This window comes from Heliangelus exortis, chromosome Z, assembly GCF_036169615.1.
Source record: "Heliangelus exortis chromosome Z, bHelExo1.hap1, whole genome shotgun sequence".
In the NCBI taxonomy this organism is placed as follows: domain Eukaryota; kingdom Metazoa; phylum Chordata; class Aves; order Apodiformes; family Trochilidae; genus Heliangelus; species Heliangelus exortis.
In genome coordinates this window covers 17,735,122-17,752,793 of record NC_092454.1, presented here as the reverse complement: position 1 = coordinate 17,752,793, position 17,672 = coordinate 17,735,122, and the positions used below count along the sequence as shown (strand labels likewise).

At 37.2% G+C, this 17,672-nt stretch overlaps 1 protein-coding gene across 1 annotated transcript in view; it reads right to left on the bottom strand.

The window, feature by feature from the left end:
* ITGA2 (integrin subunit alpha 2) overlaps positions 1 to 17,672 on the bottom strand; it is a 71,326-nt gene that overhangs the window by 38,338 nt on the left and 15,316 nt on the right. Inside the window, exons 2-4 of the mRNA XM_071731033.1 lie at positions 14,935 to 15,058; positions 5,873 to 5,982; positions 5,053 to 5,144 (exon numbers count right to left, since the gene is read on the bottom strand). Coding sequence (XP_071587134.1) covers positions 5,053 to 5,144; positions 5,873 to 5,982; positions 14,935 to 15,058 — 326 coding nt within the window. The remainder of the gene's footprint in view (positions 1 to 5,052; positions 5,145 to 5,872; positions 5,983 to 14,934; positions 15,059 to 17,672) is intronic.

The following is a 17,672-nucleotide window of genomic DNA, read 5'->3' as shown; positions in this document are numbered from 1 at the left end:
CTATTACTGAGAGGGTATGTTGGAAGGAAAAGGAAAGCATACCTGATCAACAGGAAGCTTAGAGGCTGGTGCCACAGGTTGCACTTTGGGTTCTTTGGTCATGGAGATGTTTACATGGCACCAGACCTGCTGGCATGGGATGGTGAAGAATTATCCAGGATAGGAAAAAGGCTTTTTGGCCAGGAGCTGGCAAGTCTCATCAGCAGGGCTTTAAACTAGGTTTGAAGAGGGGAGGGAATAAAACTGTGACCACTAGAGATGAGCCTGGGGATAGCATGGTGATACTAGGGGCAAAACCGGTAGCTCAGCTCAAGAAAAATTTAAAACCCACTAAGGACAGAGCCACTAACAGATGGGCCTGGAAGAGAATCACAGGCCAACAGGAAGGCATGTGTACATTAATATACAAGCCCCGCCAGTATGGCTACATCAAAGGGGACCCATCTCAAATGCCTCTATGCAAATGCATGGAACATGGGGAATTAAGATGAGTTACACGTTCGCCTGCCTTCAGGGATATGATGTTACTGGTATCACTGAGACGTGGTGGAACAGCTCCTATGATGGATCCTTTATGGATGTGTATAAACTGTTTAGGTATAAACTGTTCAGGAAGAACAGGAAGGGCAAAAGAGGAGGGGGTGTCACTCTCTATATCAATGACCAGCTGGAATCCATGAAGTTCCACCTAGGGATGGATGAGGAGCTGACTGAGACACTATGGGTCAGGATTAAAGATAATTCAGAGGAAAGAGATATCATAGTAAGGGTCTGCTACAGGGCACCCAACCAGGGTGACCAAGTGGGTAAGGCTCTCTTTAAACAGATAGGAGCTGCTTCGCACTTGTAAGCCATGGTCCTCATGGGGGACTTTTATCACCCTAAAATCTGCTGGAGGGACAACAGAGCAAAGTACCATCACTCTAGGAAGTTCCTTGAGTGCATTGATGACCAAATGGTAGAGAAACAAACCAGAAAAGTAGCTTTGCTAGACATTGTTCTCACCAACAGAGACAGGCTGGTAAGCGATGTAAAAATTAACGGAGATGAGGTTTCAGTGACCATGACACTGTAGAATTCAAGATTCTTAGGGCAGTGAGGAAAGTGCAAAGTAATCTGTTGGCACTTGATTTTAAAAGGGCAGACTTTATTCTCTTCAAGAATCTGCTTAATAGTGTAGAATGGGATGAAGACCTGGATGGAAAGAAGCCCAGGAAAGCTGGTCCATACTTAAGGGTCACCTCTTGCATGTTCAGGACCAGTGTGACTCAGGAAGGCAGCCCAGTGTGCACAAGCAAAGAACCCCTGGACACACTTAGGGCTAAAAAACAAAGATTACAGAGGACAGAAGCAAGGACAGACAACCAGGGAGAAGTACAGAGTAGCAGCCAGAGAAGCAAGAGATCAGGTTAGGAAAGCAAAAGCACAGAGAGAATTGGAAAGAGGGGTTAAGGAACACAGGAAAAGTTTCTATTGGTATGTCAGTGATAAGAGAAAGACTAGGGAAAATGTGGGACCATGCCAGAAAGAAACGGGAGAGCTGGTCACCCAAGATGTAGAGAAAGCCAAGATACTCAATGACTTCTATTAGCCTTTGTCTTCACTGGCAAGGATTCTGGTCACACACTCCATGTTGCAGAAGCCAAAGGCAGGGGCTGGGAAAAGGAAGATCCTCCTGCTGTAGATGAAGAGCAGGTTCGAGATCACCTAAAGAATCTTAAGGTGAATAAGTCCATGGGCTTGATGGGATTCACCCACAGCTCCTGAAAGAACTGGAGGATGAAGTTGCAAAGCCACTGTCCATCATATTTGAAAAGCCATGGCAGTCTGGTAAAATTCCTGCTGACTGGAAAAAGGGAAACATAACCCCCATTTCCAAAAATTGAAAAAAAGAAGATCCAGGGAACTACAGGCCAGTCAGTCTCACCTCTGTGCCTGGCAAGATGATGGAGCAGATCCTCCAGAGGACTCTGCTAAGTCAAGCAGATAAGAAAGGGGTGATTGGTGACAGACAGCATGGCTTCACTAAGGGGAAGCCCTGCCTGACTAATTTGGTGGCCTTTCATGATGGAGTCACAGGCCATGGGTGTGTAGTTAGAGGACAAGGGGTAATGGTTTAAAATGTGAAGATGGGAGATTTAGGTTAGACATTAGGAAGAAATTATTTCCTGTGAGGGTGGTGAGACAATGGCACAGGCTGCCCAGGGAAGCTGTGGCTGGCCCCTCCCTGGAAGTGTTCAGGGCCAGGCTGGATGGGGCCTTGAGCAACCTGGTCTAGTGGGAGGTGTCCCAGCCCATGCAAGGGTGTTCGAACTACGTGATCTTTAAGGTGCCTTCCAGCCCAACACATTCTGTGATTCTACAATGTAGGAACTTAAAGAAAAACAAAACCTTTACATAAAATCTGTGCAACAGTTCTGAAATAAATTAAGTCTAAATTATTCCATTACATATACTTTGTGATTGCCCCATCCAGTCAGGAGAACATGGAAAATAGACAAACGAAAAATCTCACACTGGTTTACTACTGGCAGACCACATCAAACTATCCTAAGATATTTAAGAAGATGGCAGATTTCCAGACAGCAGAAAACCAAGTATATCTATGCTACCAATCTTGAGATAAATGGTATTTTTAGCTGCTACATGGGACATGATTAGTTTTTCTGCAAAGCATGGACATTTACAGAGGTGAGAGGTACAAAATAACCTACACAGGGAACTATGAAGCTGGACGACAATTACTAGTCTTTAAATTAAAAAAATAACTGTAATTTTTTTCAGTTACATTTCATTTGCTCATATTCTAGTTTTCTTCTGTATTAGTGGCAATCTTAGACCAAAAAATAGAAATGTTGTAATAAACTTTGCTGATCTTCCCTTAAAAAAAGAAACAACAAACAGCCAACAAAACAGCTCTAATGTTCTAGCATTGCTAGTCAGAAATTTAAGATAAATCATTAATGCAGGAGAAAACTGGGAGATCACATCTCAAGAACTGATGGAATTGAAAAGTGGAATACTAGAAAGGCAAAAAGACTTGCTCTTAATTCATTGCTAAGAAAAGTGTGCATTCACTGGAAGCTCATTGTGTGGAAGAGACACAAGCAGATGGATTGGGCACTGGCTGATTGCAGGGTGACCATAAGCATGCAGACAGCATGTAAGCAGATCTATCCTCAAGATATTTGATAAGCAAAGCTTAGCTAAGGGAAGTAAAAGGCAAATGATAGTAGGGTGTTAGATACAGGAGGGAAATTTCACATGCAGTGAGATGGGAGCACTTCCCCAGAAACAAGCTGATAGAAACTTAGACCAGAAATCTGGAAAAAAAATTGCTAACCATCAGTGGAATTCTTAAGCACCTTTCCAACAGGACTAAGCATGCCTCAGAAAAACATAATGAGCATGTGGAAATGACTGCCCTGTACTTAGGATACCTGTGGGAAGCAATCACATGCCATCAAACAGCTGAACCAGCAGACTCATGAGTGACAGCACAGACACACCAAGCTGGGACAGGCTCCAGCCAAGCATCCCAGGGATGCAGCAGGGACTGGTGCAAGCAGAGGGAGGCTGGAAGAGAAGCAGCAGCAGGAGGAAGGAGCACAGGGAGCTGGGAGAAGCAAGCCCTGAGTTTAACACAAAGAGGGACAGCATCTCAGAGCGAAGTTCAGACTGGAAGCAGCTTGAAATTATAAGCAGATAGTCTTTGCTTGCTGTCCAGTTTTTGCAAAAATTAAGTCATGGGGCTTTTGAAAATTCTCGAGGTTGAATCAAAAATAAGCACCTGTCTCCAATACACTGTTCTCCTTGTATCAAAAAGAACTCCTGTCACCAAAGATGTGGCCAGCTCTTCATGCCTTAGCATTTGACCTTTTTTTGCTGTTACTTTATGCAATTTAAGAAGAGTCAATCGATACTATCAGATCAGAAATTATTTTTAAATGAGAGTTCAAGTATTACCAGAAAACAGAAATTTTTCTTCAAAAGACATTTTATATGTCTTTATAAACTGTAATTACTAATATTGATTAAAAGTGTGTCTGAATGAGATAATATTAACAGTAACCAAAGGCATTATCCAAGAGCCTGAATATTTTATAATCAGTGTCTTCTCAAATGGCACCTTTGATGTATTTTGAAGTTATAATTAACTTAATAACTATTAGTATATAATACATATTTATCATTAACTTTATAACTGACTTTCTCTCTCTCAAGAGAGCTGTTGGAATTAGACCTACTTTTAAGTACTTCAGTGAACTGGGCTATGTGGTGATGAAGATAATAAACTTTGAATCTTTTTATGATTTCTAGAAAGTGCATGAGAAAAATACGAAGTTTAAAGTGAGCCTCAAAGATATTTTGTCTGCAGTTTATTGTTTCACTTAATTATTGCACATGCCTACAATGTATGAATCGAAGTAGAATACACCTACACCTAGAATACTACTACACTACAACAGTTTAAATGCTTAAGGTTAAGATTGAAAAAAAAACATTAAACAGGTGTTAAATTCTTTTCAATTATAAAGTCTGTTTTACAGGTTTCAAGGAGAGTGGTTTGCAGAATGTACTCAGAGAAAATGCATCCTCTTCCAGCTCACTAACTAAATAAAATGTATCACAGATCCACAGGACTGGAAATCCTAACACTGCAGGAGCACAGTCATTATGCAATTGTGTATATTGGAGGAGAGAATCCATATTGACTTTTGAAAGGACAATAAGAGCTATATAAGACTGCCTTAAAGAAGTCCATACTGGAAATATTCTTGCCTATGTTGTCTGACTTAAGTTACAGAATCTTCAATTAAATGCTCTTCCACAGGATATTTAAACATCAAAGGAGAGGATTTGTAATTTTAATAATTTTGGACCCTATGCAAAGGCAGTGGGATGGATTATTTTTAAATGCACAAAATATGTATTATGTGTTGCCTAATAAAAAGCTTTCTGCTTGGACTTGTAAAAAAAATGTGGAGAATTCTAGTTTCTTCATTCTTCTCAGGAATTTCTGTGTGTACCGAGTACATCCTTGATACGCACCAAAAATCCTCCTGTTTTTGAGTTCTGTATTAGAGTCAAGCCAAGATTCATGTCTTCCATTATCTCAGTCACATTTGGAATATTTATTAAAGCTGAAACAAGAAAGATATTAAGTAATGACAGAATAGCAAATGAGATGTAGAAGCAATTTAATAAGTTGGAATTCTTTCTCAAAAGCTTGACTTCTCAGAATCTAAGATGCCTCTTCTAAATAGCTGCATACAAATCTGACACAAAAATAGATGAAAGCTAATCTTTGTCAGAAATTTGCTAACCATCAACTATAGACATGAATTAATTAAGTATCGCCATTTAGAGTACTTGCCCTGAGAAGTACTGAAGGCAAAGAGAGGAAGAAAAGGTCTACCTATTGAGTATTTTTTTGTGTGGCCAAGAAGCTGCAGCTGAGCAGATACTTCTACATTCCTCTGGACACCAGACTCCTCTGATCCAGGGTCATATTTTAGACAAAAAACCTGGGAGGAGCAGGGGAGGACAGAAATGCTCTGCACCACAAATAAACATAAAGTTTGCATCTCAGCATACTTGGCTGCCCCATGTTTTCATAGAATGAAAAAAATGGTCTCATATTCAGTCTGCAACCACACAGAGACAGAAAAGGCTTATGTAATATATATTCACTAAGTGCTTCTTCAAATGAGAATGTAATGAGTTCTATGGTAAGAGTGTGGTGGCCTATGCCAGCTGCTGAGATTGTGCACAGAGATAGCTCAGAAAAGATCTAATAAGACAGTTGGCCTGGTACAAAACTGAGGAAAAACTGAACAGTTGCAGTGAGACATTATTTATTACAACTTACCTTGTAAGTTCAGTTTTTCACATTTAGTTTTGGATATATTGACAGGACATGCATAGATATCTCCGGTTCTGCTAGCTGGATAGCCACTCCACGGTGAACTAACCAACAACCTAAAGCAACAGGAAATTCATTAGGACTTTAATGATGCTGGAAAAGTCTAACAGCATTATTGCAGAGCACACTAGGTAAAAGGCAAAGAGACTTTCAAGCAGACATTGCACCTGAGGCACTTGGGAGTTTTCTCCAGCGCTGTTAAGCAGCTTTACTTGCATGTTAATACACTGGATTCCCTGGGGCAACTTTGGTGAAGAGATCTCTGGGGATTAGGCTGTCTCAAAGATATGGACTGTTGTTTCTATGATGTTATGTCATAGTGTCAGAAGTAATACAACAAAGATATTAAGACATATACAGAGGCATTCAAATTTAGAAATAAATATATTGGGGATTGAGAGATAAAAAAAAGTTGTCTTTTCAGCTAAAGGTTAATTGATTCCTTTTAAGTTATTCTTTTAACTGATGAGAAGCATTTCCAACAGGATCTGCTTAGCAACAGTCAAATGCTTATGTCTGAGCTTGAAAGCTACCACACCTTGACCACACTGAGTCAGAAGGAAAATACCACAGGTGGTAACAGTCTGCTGTGTGATTTATTTAATCCTGAGAAAGAAAATTAAGGCTTATGATAATTAGTGCCTACAGTATGAAGTGATGCACTTTCTCTGGCTTATTCTTTCATCCGCTCTAAGTTTTCCTCTCCAACATCAGCTCCTGAAGATACCTTTATCAGAAAGCCTTCACAAAACCAATTATTTCATCCCCCAGGAAAAATGCTTAAGAACATCTATTTTTCAGCACAACTCTCTGAGAGAGTGAAACCACAAGACTGCATGTAGGTGTGACGGATTGGAAGAGAAGGACGGTTCTTTATACAGTTTAATGTGCTGTGAAATAAGGGTAAGGCAAAACATGATCATAAGAAGATGATCTCAACAGATAGTTAAAAATAAATGGGTGATTAGAAAGCAGGGATTGTGGGGTTTTGCATCATCACCAATATGTATTTCCTTTCAGGCAGAACAGACTATGTTAGTAGGTAATGCATTTATGAGACAGTAAAAGGACAGGCAATGCCAGTACAGAATATGGCATTTCATAAGAAACTACCATTTCCCGTTGGTCAATGGGTTGCTAAAAGCAAAACTGTTACCCTATAAAAATGTATACACAGAAAATGTAAATCTCTTGCACGGTAAAGAGCAAATTTTATGAAATTATATTTCAAAGCAATTGCTATATATCATATTAACATTCAAGGGATCATGTGATTTTTACTGCTGCAATTTTATAGAATAAAATGGCTTTGATAAAAATACAAAAGATTTTGATTCCTTTTTAGCTTTTGCAAAGAAAATACTGCTAACCTCATTTTCCCCCCAGTTTATTTCATCTCAGTTAAACACAAATTTAAGAGCAGAAATAATGTTACTCTGTTTTACCAGTTCAGTTAGCAGTAACTTCAGACTGCAATTTCTTTATGGTAGCACTATTTTGAAAATACCTAGCTCCTTCTTAATTACCTTCTGAAAGACAGTGATTACACAAGCAGCAGGAAGAAGATTTTGTGTGCTTGTACTACCTCTAAATCTGCAGTCCAGGATCATGTCACATCTCTCTAAATTGTAAGATTGAATGCTATGCTACTGGTGAGGAAGCCTCTGGTGATCTTTTTGTTTTCTGAGAAATAAAGCATCTTCTGCATAGCTCAGGACCAAATAAGCAGTTCTTATAAGAAACTACAGCATTGGCCAGGCGACAACAGATGGTGTAACCCACAAATGTTTGTAGGGACACAGGGGCCTGGAGCTGGTCAATAGCGTTTGCCAAGAGTAAGACACAGTGTTACTGTTTCGCCCTGGCTATGTACTACAGAGTTGCTTGCAGTTGTAAAATGCTAACTGTGCTGTCAGAGAGAGGAAGGGCTAACAGTTTTTGCACAAACATAAGACAGCTTTAAAAAACACAGCAGAACTGCATGTGTAGTATCTGAAATTGGAATAGCTTTTCAGCATGAACTATCAAGCTGAACAGTGCACTGTGTACATTTGTAACTATTGGTATGTTGTTTTCTAAGATTCCCAGAAGGCAAATACATTTCAGAGCTCTTGCAAGATGACACAAGTTCACAAAATGCCCCAAGTGTATCTTGAAAATACCCCTGCACTGCTCCATCTGGTTATAAAACTCACTGTAAACCTCGGCACTGCACTGGCTTCTGCAGCCATCTGTTATTTAAAGCACAAAGCACATAGTTTCACAGAGTGTGAAAAAGGGAAAAGCAAGGCTGCTTGAGTATTAGCTGTCCCCAAACTCAAACCCTCACCTTTGCTATAGACATAAACTAGAGACAAACACCATCCACAGTTTAGAAAAAAGTAGTTATCGCCTTTTCAGCATGTATATTTGCACTCGTGCCATGGGCAGTCACAAGGGCTTTGAAACTTCTGTTTTTCCCAACCTCAACATTAATTCCAGCTCTGACATATGTTTAGACTGAGAGACCATTACCCTTCACACCAAATCAATCCACTTGTAGAACTTCATATTCACAACTGTATCTTACTTTCACTAGCCCTGAAACTAACCTTGAGCACATAGTAACAGAAAACTGTAAGATAAAAAGGACAAACTCTTATAATTTTAATTCCAAATCTAAATCTATGCCAATTATACCCAAAGCAAGCTTTATTTGGTCTCTCATTTAGCTTGAAATCTTCATATGTTGCTGGAAGCTATTATAATACTTTCCCCTTTGCTGTATTATCCTCCCTGATTCCATGAACCTGAATTCCATAACTATGCTGTAGACCAAAAAATGCCACTCCATATACAGAATTTAACACTTAGAACTGGTACTGTGATTTCCAGAAATTAATGAAGTAATTAAACTCCTTCCCTTATTTCCTTGATTAGTCTAACCTGCCATCATCACTCCTGAGAAAAAGTTATTAGCCAGCTTCTGCCAAGTCTAGCCCTCTACATGTCATTGCCAACCTTAAAGAAAATAACTTTATTATTATTTATTTTGTATCCTGAGCTTCCTAGTAGCTTTAATCTGTATTAAGAATCAGCAAGTATTACCTGCCTTTCAAAATTAACATAAAGTATTACAGTAGAGGTGTACACAATACGGCTACAGGAAAATGCATGTATATCTTTCCAAAACATCAGAAGTGAAGATAGCAAGAGAGTAACTGGCTAGCATCCTGCTAAATACAAAAATATTTTTTTACTGTGATTAAACAGGATGCAGACGAGGCAGAGTGAAACAGAATGTATCAGGAAAGAATGCAAGAAATGAGTACTAAACTAGTTGAAAAGGCTTGTTTCCAAATAAACTGCATCTTGTATAGTACATTAATTTAGGGTCTTTTTTATCCATGAGTTAAATGTTTAATTTTACAAAACTTCCCTGTGTGTCCTTGTAGACTACCTTTACACAATGATCTACTGACTAGGATGTAATATTGTGACTGATTTTAATATTCTGTTCCTTAATCAACCCCCAACATTGTATACAAAGCAATGAAACTACACGAAGTCAAATAAAGTTCAGCAGCAATGCCGTACCACACAGGCTGCAGGAGTGGCAGATCAAAGTGCAACAAGAATTATTTCTGGGAAATCAGACCATGACAAAACTAGTAAATGGCAAAGTGTGATGTAGCAGAAAACAAAATCAGAATTCATGGCAAAGGGCTCAATTCCCAGCTGTTGTCAGAGCATGTTTGATATTTCCTGGTTTCTCCTTTCTTTTCATGCATTTGCTCTTTGGTGTGTTTTTTTTAAACACAAAGGTAACTAATAGGAGATAGGAAAATAAAAGTAGAATGGACCTCTTAAAACCATATGGCTCTTTTCCCTACAATTCCAGGGAGCAATGACTAGATATAACGACCAGAAAACTCTTCACTTTCATAGATGCTTCTCTGGATACTCTAGAACCCACTTATCAACATCTAAACTTCAAAACCTAAAGTGAGCTATGGCAAGAGAGTTTGACTGACAAATTTTAAATGCTTAGATGACAGAAGCCAGAGCTGCTGCTCCAAGCAGGAAAAAGGCAAACTGTAGGACATGAAGTTGGGAGAAGTAAAGGAGGGTGAAGAACCCAACATTAGCAGTGGTGCTGACACTGAAAAATGAAGCTGTAACAGTGGCAGCAATTTGTTTAAAAAAAAACAACTAAACCTATGGTAGAAATTATCCTCAGAAAAAAAGAAGGCTTAAAAAAGAAGTGTTGATTTCTGCAGAAGTTGCTAAAGGGATTTGTCTTTTCACCAAAAAAATTGGTCTGAAGGGGCAACACAACACCTCAAAATAAAGGTTGCTGGGCTAGTGAGCATCACTCAATCACTTCTAAAATTATTTAGTACTGCTATACTTATGTTATACAACAGTAAGGGCAATGCACATGAACATGTCATTAGTGAAGTGAGATGGAATGAAACAAAATATTTTAGAAAGGAAAAATCCTGTTGTGTGAGACGAATCTCGCCGTGGGCGCGAGCTCGGTTCACGAACAGAGTCAATCGAGCTAGTGTTGGTTTGGGTCAGTATCAGAGAGCTAACTTTGGTCCGCCTGGCTCTGGAGCCTCTTCCGGAACAACCACACCCTGCCGATCCCCGGGCATGCGCACCTCGGCCAGCCCCAACTGGGCACAGGCGGGGCGAGCACCGTCCGGGCAAGTCCTGGCACCTGCTGCCTACAAAATCCCATAACATAAATTGTAAAACAAATTTTAGCAGACTGAGATTTATCTCTGTTTTGGGATGTTTCCGCAGTCTGAATACAGGTATGCCTAGGAAAAAGTATTTTAACAGCTATATACAGATATTCAATCTTCCCCATCTGAGATAGACATAAAATCAAATCTCAGTATGGAGTAAGTACTGTTATTGTTGCAGAACATCATCAGCCACTTTTCAGGCCATGCACAATCAGAACGAACTCAAGAGGGTACAATATGCCTTTCTAAGAGATTAAATTTATAAAATAACAGGGAGCTTGGTCACAATTTAAGGTTCAAGGAAGAACCAAAGCATAAATTGAATGATGTCTCTGTTGTGGCCAATTACTTGTGTGGTTGACTGCCTAAACTTTTCTAATGAGTTCCTTTGGCATTCACCATTTTCCTTGAGTTCATTAAAGAGCCCCTGTTTTGAAATTCCCACCAGACACTGTGAAAAGCTGTGCTTGACTTGTAAGTTTGTCCTTATTTACAAGCACCATATGCCATCAATGGTGAGCAGACACTGCAGAGCTGTGTCCAATTATCCTGGATCATCTGACTCTACATAAAAAGAGCTCCCTTGCTGGTTTGTGTCACAGCTACCCAACACATACCTGGCCCCTCTATAGCTCTGACCTCCATGTTTGACTGTCTTTCCTCTTATCCCCAAAAAAGTCATAACATGGTACTGCATAGAGTCCCAATTCTGCAAGAATTCCTCTCTCTTTATAATTTTCTATAGCCCTCAGGAGATGTACCTCCCAGAAATACAGCTGAATAATTTAACTAGCACCTGCTGTATTTTCTGAATCTCTCTTCTGCCTCTTTGATAGAATACAGGAGGATTTTTAAAGCTGCATTTAATATAGCAGCACGTGGTTTTATTAACAGAAGGAGGGTCTGGGAAGGGATGAAATTTCTGATGGAACTCAGATTCTGGATAATCACTCCCTCAGAGAGAGGTGCCACCCAAGCAGTGTTTGATATGATGAGCAGCTCCACTGTGCCTGAAGAGGCACATTCTTACTGCCCAATGACAGTATAAGCATAGGGTGATAAATGTTGTCTCTGACAGAAGGAAGCATCTCAATCTAATGCAAAGCTCGGACTGTATCTCACTCCTACTTCAGCCATTTCAACAAGTGCTCTGCACACATCCTGCGGCCTCTGCATCACTTACAGGACAAAATAACTCTACTGAACAGCTTGAGTGTTGTTTTGGATTTTTGTTGGGGGTTTTTTGGGGTGGTTTTTTTTGTTTTTTTGTTTTTTGTGGGGTTTTTTTATGGGTTTTTTTTTTTTTGTTTGTTTGTTTGTTTAGTTTTGTTTGTGGTTTTTAAATAAACCTCACAAGAAAAAGCTCTAGTGTCTCAAGGAAGAGAAAATAGACTAGAAATGAAAACAAGAGAGTAAAACATGACTGTTATTTTCCTAAATTATCTAAGGATTTATTGAGAGGGAGACCAAAAAGAGTGTTTATTTTCTGAAGAGTAGCAAGTCATGGTTACTAAACAAGAGCTGATAAAATTGCCCTGACTTTTAGAGGTATGGTTAGACCTCATGCAGTGTTTGAACAAACGTGTCTTTCTACGGGAAAGTTTCCCAGATCTGTAATACTTGGGAGAAGATATGAAAAGTTAATCCTAAATTACTTTCCCAAATCTACCATACTTTATCAAAGAAAGCGATAGTGGAGGAGTTTTCTTATTAGAAATAAAAATAGAGTAAGGACATGTAAAACCTAAGTAGTTTTGGTGAGTTTGGAACTTAGTACTCATGTTGGAAGCTTAAAGGTAAATTTACAAGAAAGTAAAAACATGAAGCATAATTTCTCAATGCATGAGACAAAATATTAATTCTAAGCATACACTCTTGTTCTCCTCCAATTACACAGAAGCTTTTTAAAAAAAGAGAACACTGATCTGTAGGTGACTAAACACATAATCAAAGCAGCAGAGAAGCAGTTAGACGCCACATCAGGCTATGAGTGGAGGCTGATTGGGAGCCTATCCAGCAGAGCAAGAAGAGATGCTGAGCTCTTAGTTTGAAGGATAGAACCCTGCTCTCCTCCTTTGCCTCCTTGTCACTGATGGTAAAAACAGTAATGCTGTGAGATCTAGGTAGTCTCCTGTCTGCATATGCAACCAGTTGTGACTTGATAGTGTTTCAGTGCAAGGCTATGCATAAGTATCTCAGCTAGCTCAATATTATTGTCTGAGCTTTTCCAAACTTTAACTGTATGGATTTCAGATTTTGACATCATACTATTTTTTTACTGAAAAAATGTTCGTTTACTTACTATCCTTCCATGGTCACACAAGCAAGTATACTGGTCTCTGGCTATTTTAGTTCTGATAGTTTCAACTCGTGTAGAATGACACATCTAAAACATTGACATGGCTTATAATAATTATACATATATATATATGTCTGTATATACATATATACATATATATAATAATTATACGTGTGTATATATATAATATGAATATACATTATATTATATATTATATTATATTATATATATTATATTTTATATATATTATATATAATACAAATTATACATATATACATATTTATGTATAATTATTATATATATAATATATATGTATAATTATTATATATATGTATAATAATATACATATATTATTATATAATATATTATATACAATATAATAACATATATATGTATAATTATTATATATAATATATACACATTATATTATTATATACATTATATTATTATATTATACATATTATTTTTAATATATATTATATATAATATGTATCTAAGTATAATAATTATACATATATATACGTCTGTATATACATATATACATATATATAATAATTATATGTGTATATATAATATGTATATATATTATATTATTTATATTATATTATATATATTATATTTTATATATATTATATATAATATATATTATGCACATATATGCATATATGTATAGTTATTATATATATAATATATATATTACTTATATATACTTACATATGTGTATATATACATATATAATATGCATATGTAATATATGCATATTATATGTATAATATGTATAATTGTATGTATAATTATTATATAATATATATTACTTATAATATTAATATATTCATTAATTAATGTGTTAATTGTAATTAATATACTAATGTATAATTATAATATGATTAATATGTTATATATTTTATATATTTTTATATAATATATATTAAAAATAATATATATAATATAATAATAATATAATGTATATAATAATATAATGTATATATATTATATAATAATTATACATATATGTGTTATTATATTGTATATAATATAATATATATAATATATATGTATATAATTATATATAATAATTATATATATACGTATATACATATATACGTATAATTATTATATATATGTATATACATACATATATAATAATTATATATATAATAATTATATATATACATATATATATACACACATTTATATATAAAACTTCTGTAACTTTCTGTTTACTTACAGCCATAGCTAATTAAAGTAGTTCAATAACACTAAACTATTTATAGACATACAGTCCTTGAGATGAAAGACATCCTAAGCTTTGTAGTTGCTGAGACTGCATGTGTTATGTTTTCCACTAAGCGGACTTAGCCTGGGTTAATATTTTAAAGTTCTTTTTGAAACATATATTACTAAATAAAATACTTTACTAGTTACTCAACAAGCCCCATATGGTTGCAACAGTGGATGCAGACAAACACAAAGCCTTTGCTAGAATTGTATTATTATATACATTGAAATATGCCATCCACCTAATATTGTATCAGACACAAAATTATATAAATTCAACCAAATTTTAATATTAATAAATAGAACTTCCCAGCCCTAATACTTTGTTTTAATCTTAACAATGTTAAAGTAAAAATATCGCACATATATATATATGTGAAACAAGGATGCTACTGCTAGAGGAATGAAACGAGAATTAAAATTCTACATTAACTGTGAGTCTGAGACAATTGGTGTGCTGAAGATGAAAGTGAATTATTAACAGAAAGAAGGACCTCAAATTGCATTGTATTAAGTAAAAAAGCCTGAACCTTCACACGCATAAATATGTAGAGTATCTCAACTTTTATTTTGATAGCCTAAGTTTTAATTTATAAATAAAAGGAGTTAAAAAGGAGTTAACCATAACATTTAAATGACAAGTGGAATTATAAAAGAAATAACTGGACACGTAACATGCTGTTCAAATTGCTCACCATTTGCCTTCTTCATTTACAAACTGTTGAACTGCATATCCAAACTGCTCTCTTGATGGACCAGAAAATATTTTTGCTTCTAGGAGCCCAACATTGTATGCTTCACAGCAGTTATGAAGAATGCCTGTTAACAGAAAGATTATGGTTGTCACAGAAGCAATTAAAGAAGAATTTCAGTCCCACTGAAGAAGGCTCTTCATCTGTGCCAGCTCCCACAACAGAAGCAAATAACTTGTAGACTTAGGCATTTGCAAGAAAAAAACAGCCTTTTCCCTGCAATACCCATCTGCCCAGCCAGAACAATTTACAGGGGTTACAATATTGTGACTCATTCACTGTTTGCCTTAACAGAAGTAGCCTTACTAGTGGGAATGTTTTAACTGAAGGGAGGCATGAAATATGATTCAAAGGTCTGTTATTCACCTTTGCTTTCAAGCATAAGTTAAGCTTATAGCATAGCAAATGTATCAACAGTCTTCTGGGGTACATCACAATGAAAATGTACCAACTGTGACTGCTAATACTGTTTGCATTCTAGTGTCCATCTACAACTTTATGTTTGAAGTGCTGGAACAAAAATCAGATAATTTACTGCATCAGAAAACCTACATTTTAAAGTCCGTTCATTATCATGCCGGGACCCTTTGTTTTCAGTCCAAACAGTCTGAACAGTTGTTCAAACAGGAAAACTTAGCAATACAAACAAGCAAGATAGAACTGCATTAATAAATCATGACACTTCACACTGAAACTAGTTTGCTGTGGTCTTGGTATTAATTGCTTTTACTTGGCCACTTGCAAATGTTAGTGACTGAAGAAATCTTGACCTGGGGTTCCACTGTGCAGTTCCTGATGCTCCCAGGTGAGGCAGGCGCACAGAGTTGCTCATGGGTTAAATAACATCCTTCAACATCCCCTCCCTTCCTGTATGCTCAGACAGAATGAGTTTTATCTCCTCTACACACAAATTATGCCTCACCATAGTTATTTAGTATGAGTCATTGTGCAGTAAAGTAGCAGCCTTTATGATAATCCCTTATAACAGGGACCCTTAAGCAGACATGTTCTGATCTCTCACCTGTTAAAAATACAAGCTTGAATGCTAAGTCTTTCTGTACTTTGATGGGCAGAGAGTTCACTACTGGTATCACTCCCTCAGAGGTCCCAGTGTCAGCTTAAGAAGCAAGGTTAACAGGGATCCTATCAGCATAAAACATCCCATCACAGTACCTTAGATGTCATAGTAGTAACAGTAACAAAATCACAGTGAGAACATTAAAATTACAACCACAGGTTTGCAAGCAAGTTCATGACATGTAAAAAATTTCAGTGAATGTTTTACCTTTAACCACAGCATAGAGAACACAAATGTTACTAGCAGAAGACTAAATACAACTCACACAGTTTACTACTGTTTTACCACAGGCTCAAAACAGGAAATTGTATATTAGTTATTTTAAACAAACGTTATCTACATCTGGCCTCTGGAAAGCAAGCAATCAGCCCGTGCTAGTAGTTCCTTGAGAAACATCCTTAGAGATAAATATATTTCCTGAGTCATGTTATTTAAGACTGGAGAAGAGAATGTGTCTAGACATACCACTCTGTGTTTTGCAATACTTTTAACATTAAGCATAACCACATATATGCACAGCTCAAGTCTGGGTTTTGGGGAGAGGGAAAAGAGGTGTTGAGATAGCTGTTGACTATTGACAGTAATCCTTTTCTGATCTAATAAACTTGTATTTTATAAAAATGTCTTACTCATGTCACATCCTAGGTTTATATTTGGGTCTGTTGTTTTCTAATTTTTCTAAGTTTAGGAAGGATATTGAGGTCCTGGAGAGGGTCCAAAGGAGGGCAACTAGGCTGGTGAAGGGACTCCAGCACAGATCCTATGAGGAGAGGCTGAGGGAGCTGGGGCTGTTCAGCCTGGAGAAGAGGAGGCTCAGGGGAGACCTCATCACTCTCTACAACTCCCTGAAAGGAGGGGGTAGCCAGGTAGCGGTTGGTTTCTTTTCCCAGGCAACTCTCAACAAGACAAGAGGGCACAGTCTCAAGTTGTGCCAGGGGAGGTTTAGGTTGGACATTAGAAAGAATTTCTTTACTGAGAGGGTGATCAGACATTGGAATGGGCTGCCCCGGGAAGTGGATTCTCCATCCCTGGAGATATTTAAAAAGAGACTGGATGTGGCACTCAGTGCCATGGTCTAGTAACTGTAGTGGTAGTGGATCAAGGGTTGGACTTGATGATCTCTGAGGTCCCTTCCAACCCAGCCAACTCTATGATTCTACCATTTTATGATAATTCTATTATCCTCAGACAGAAGTCAAGCACAGTTTAGCAATGCTCTGTTAATGGAGGCCACAGAAGACTATACTGCAATGCCATCCCACATGTAAATACAGAGGAAGAATAACTCTCCAAGTTATATGTTGTACGTGGAAATAAACCCTGACTTTCAAATGAAGACCAAAAGCATACTAGAATAATAAACATTTCTAGTGTGAACCCAAATACAATGACATCTAGAGAAAAACTCTTGTCTGGACGGTGTTACGCGGTTGCTGATAAATCACAATGCTTGCCAAATGGGAACTTTGCTATGTGTGTTCTGTCTAAGTGCACTGGCTAACTTTGGTGCAAACACGTGAAAGATCTTTCAGATGATGTCCAATGCAAGGCTTTTACTAAATGCTAGAGCCAGGACAAAAATTTCCAGAACTGGGTAAAACTA